The 2,500-nt window shown below is 41.1% G+C and overlaps 1 protein-coding gene across 1 annotated transcript in view; it reads left to right on the top strand.

Annotated features, from left to right (window-relative positions):
- The window catches only part of LOC143298604 (uncharacterized), a 149,238-nt gene that overhangs the window by 114,391 nt on the left and 32,347 nt on the right, over window positions 1-2,500 (top strand). Inside the window, exon 6 of the mRNA XM_076611485.1 lies at window positions 634-722. Coding sequence (XP_076467600.1) covers window positions 634-722 — 89 coding nt within the window. The remainder of the gene's footprint in view (window positions 1-633; window positions 723-2,500) is intronic.

Genomic DNA, 2,500 nt, shown 5'->3' with positions numbered 1-2,500 from the left:
TGCATCTGCGGGCGGCGTTGAACGCCACAAGTTGATTGGTCCGTATTCCTTTCGTGAATGACATCCCTGGTGGACTATTCTTGATCACACGATCCACCGGATCACATCACAATGCAAGCTTTATCGATCAAAGCATCAAGAACTCATCTCCCGGCTCTTGTTCTACTACTACTACTGCTGCTGCTATTACTACTACCGCTGCTGCTGCTACTACTACTAATGCTTCTTCATCAGCAGCAAGTACTACTACTACTACTACTACTACTGCTGCTGCTGCTGCTGCTGCTGCTGCTACTGCTACTGCTGCTGCTGCACCTACTACTACTACTACTACTGCACTGTGCTCGGCTGTAACGCCTGCTTCATTACTACCAGCACCACCACAGCTGCTGTTGCTGACGTTTTGTGTGTGTGTGTGTGTGTGTGTGTGTGTGTGTGTGTGTGTGTGTGTGTGTGTGTGTGTGTGTGTGTGTGTGTGTGTGTGTGTGTGTGTGATAGAATAAGTGTGAAGAGTCTTAATGCTTTGCAATGAATGTTTCTGTTAAAAACAACAACAACACCAACAACAAAAAAACATTAAAACCACTAGACACGTATCACACTCCGGTCGTTGCTCTTTCTTTTTTGTTGCAGTCACAACGCTGAACTGCTGGGCAGGCTGGGAAGAAGGGGACTACATTTTCCTGGTGGCGGCCGACCGCAATGAGCCACGCTATTGTTTGGTGAGTCTCTCTCTCTCCCACCCCCCACTGCCCCCCCCCCCCCCCCCAAACCCACTTCACTTCCCACAACACGTTTCTCCTCAATGTCCACAGCTCCATAATGAACTAATTAACCCAGCCACTAAGTCTGCAGACTCCCCTTGCTTCTGTCTTAACACCTCCTGTTTTCAGGGTGGGGAAAAAGCCTCTGATGAAGGCTTTGCATTCATCTGTTTCGCACCATCACACCTCTGAGATTTTTTGACGCTTAGAAAAAAAAAAAAGAAAAAAAAAAGAAAAAGAAAACAAATCATCGTCAGTGTCGTCGAGCACGTCTTTATCACTTTTTCACCATTATCATCATCGCTACCAGAAGCTCCAGCATCATCAGCAATGTTATTTTCGTGATTATCGTCGTCGTCGTCGCCATCATGATTACCATCATCAACACGATTGTCATCACCATCATGATCGTCATTATCAACATCGAGCTCCCCACCACCATCACCATCATCATCATTGTCATCGGAATCGTAGTGAAAATCATGTTTTGTGTGCCGCTATTCCCTACGAAATATTCACAGACCATGTTTTGTAAATACTGAGAGAAAAAAAAAAATTCTCGTGTGGCATAACATACAATAATGACATCTACATGACATAGCATATACAACAATGACATCTATATGACACAGCATATAGAATAATGACATACATGACGTAGCATATACAACGATGACATCAACATGACATATCATATACAACAATGACATCTACATGACACAGCATATACAATAATTACATCTATATGACATAACATATACAACAATGACATCTACATAAGACCCATGTGTCGATTCGATTTCAGTGTACAAGTTGCTATCAAAGTGAGACAAGATCTCACTAATTTGCTAATACTCCAAAGTGAGACAAGACCTCATCAATTTTCACGACACTCCGAACTGAGACAAAATATAACCAATTCGCTGATACTCAGAACTTAGACAAGAATTCACCAATTTGCTGACACCCCGATGTGAGATAATTATGATCTCACGAACTAGCTTATACATTACTTCCTTTTTTTTTGTTTTTTTTTGAATTAAGTGGCAGTTGCTTTACTTCCCTTTGGGTTCTTTCAAAATGTGTTTTATTGAAAGAGTTTATGGATTAGACAAATATGGTTCAAAACAAACACACATCCAATGAGTTGGGTCTCAACCTTTTCACTGCCAGTCAATTTAGAGTGAAAAATTCCCTTGTGCAATAAACACAGAAAATATGGTGTCTAATAACAGCTGGGGATTCCCCTGTGATGTGTAGAAGATATGGCCTATCCTACCACTGAAAATAAAGTGCAGTAGGTTCATCGATAACAGACCCATGATCTGGTCACCCTTCAGCAACATGGGTCCTCTACCTAACTGCTGCATAAATGCGAGTTTGGCAGTGAAAGGGTTAATGAAGGATGCGGATTGTCGCAAAATACATGCTGCAAAAATTTCAGAAGCTGCTTGATTTGGTCGTACTTCAAAGTGTCAAACATGCTACCAAATTTCACTTTGATAACTGCATTGGTTCTTTATTAAATAGGGTTCGGGATGCTGTTTACTTTTTTTTTTTTTAGACATACAAAGAACACGGACAGTATTTGAGGTGACAAAACTTGCTACCACTCATCTCCTTATTTGTGGTTGTTACAATTGTAGATGATTAAAAGCCTGTGTATTCTGAATATCAGTTGAAACAAATGTTGAGGAACACATCTTTACTCAATGTCTGAAATTGTATTAACATCA

The sequence above is a fragment of the Babylonia areolata genome, chromosome 24 (assembly GCF_041734735.1).
Source record: "Babylonia areolata isolate BAREFJ2019XMU chromosome 24, ASM4173473v1, whole genome shotgun sequence".
Classification (NCBI taxonomy): Eukaryota; Metazoa; Mollusca; class Gastropoda; order Neogastropoda; family Buccinidae; genus Babylonia; species Babylonia areolata.
Note: the sequence above shows the minus strand (reverse complement) of the source record. Positions and strands in the feature narration are given on the sequence as shown.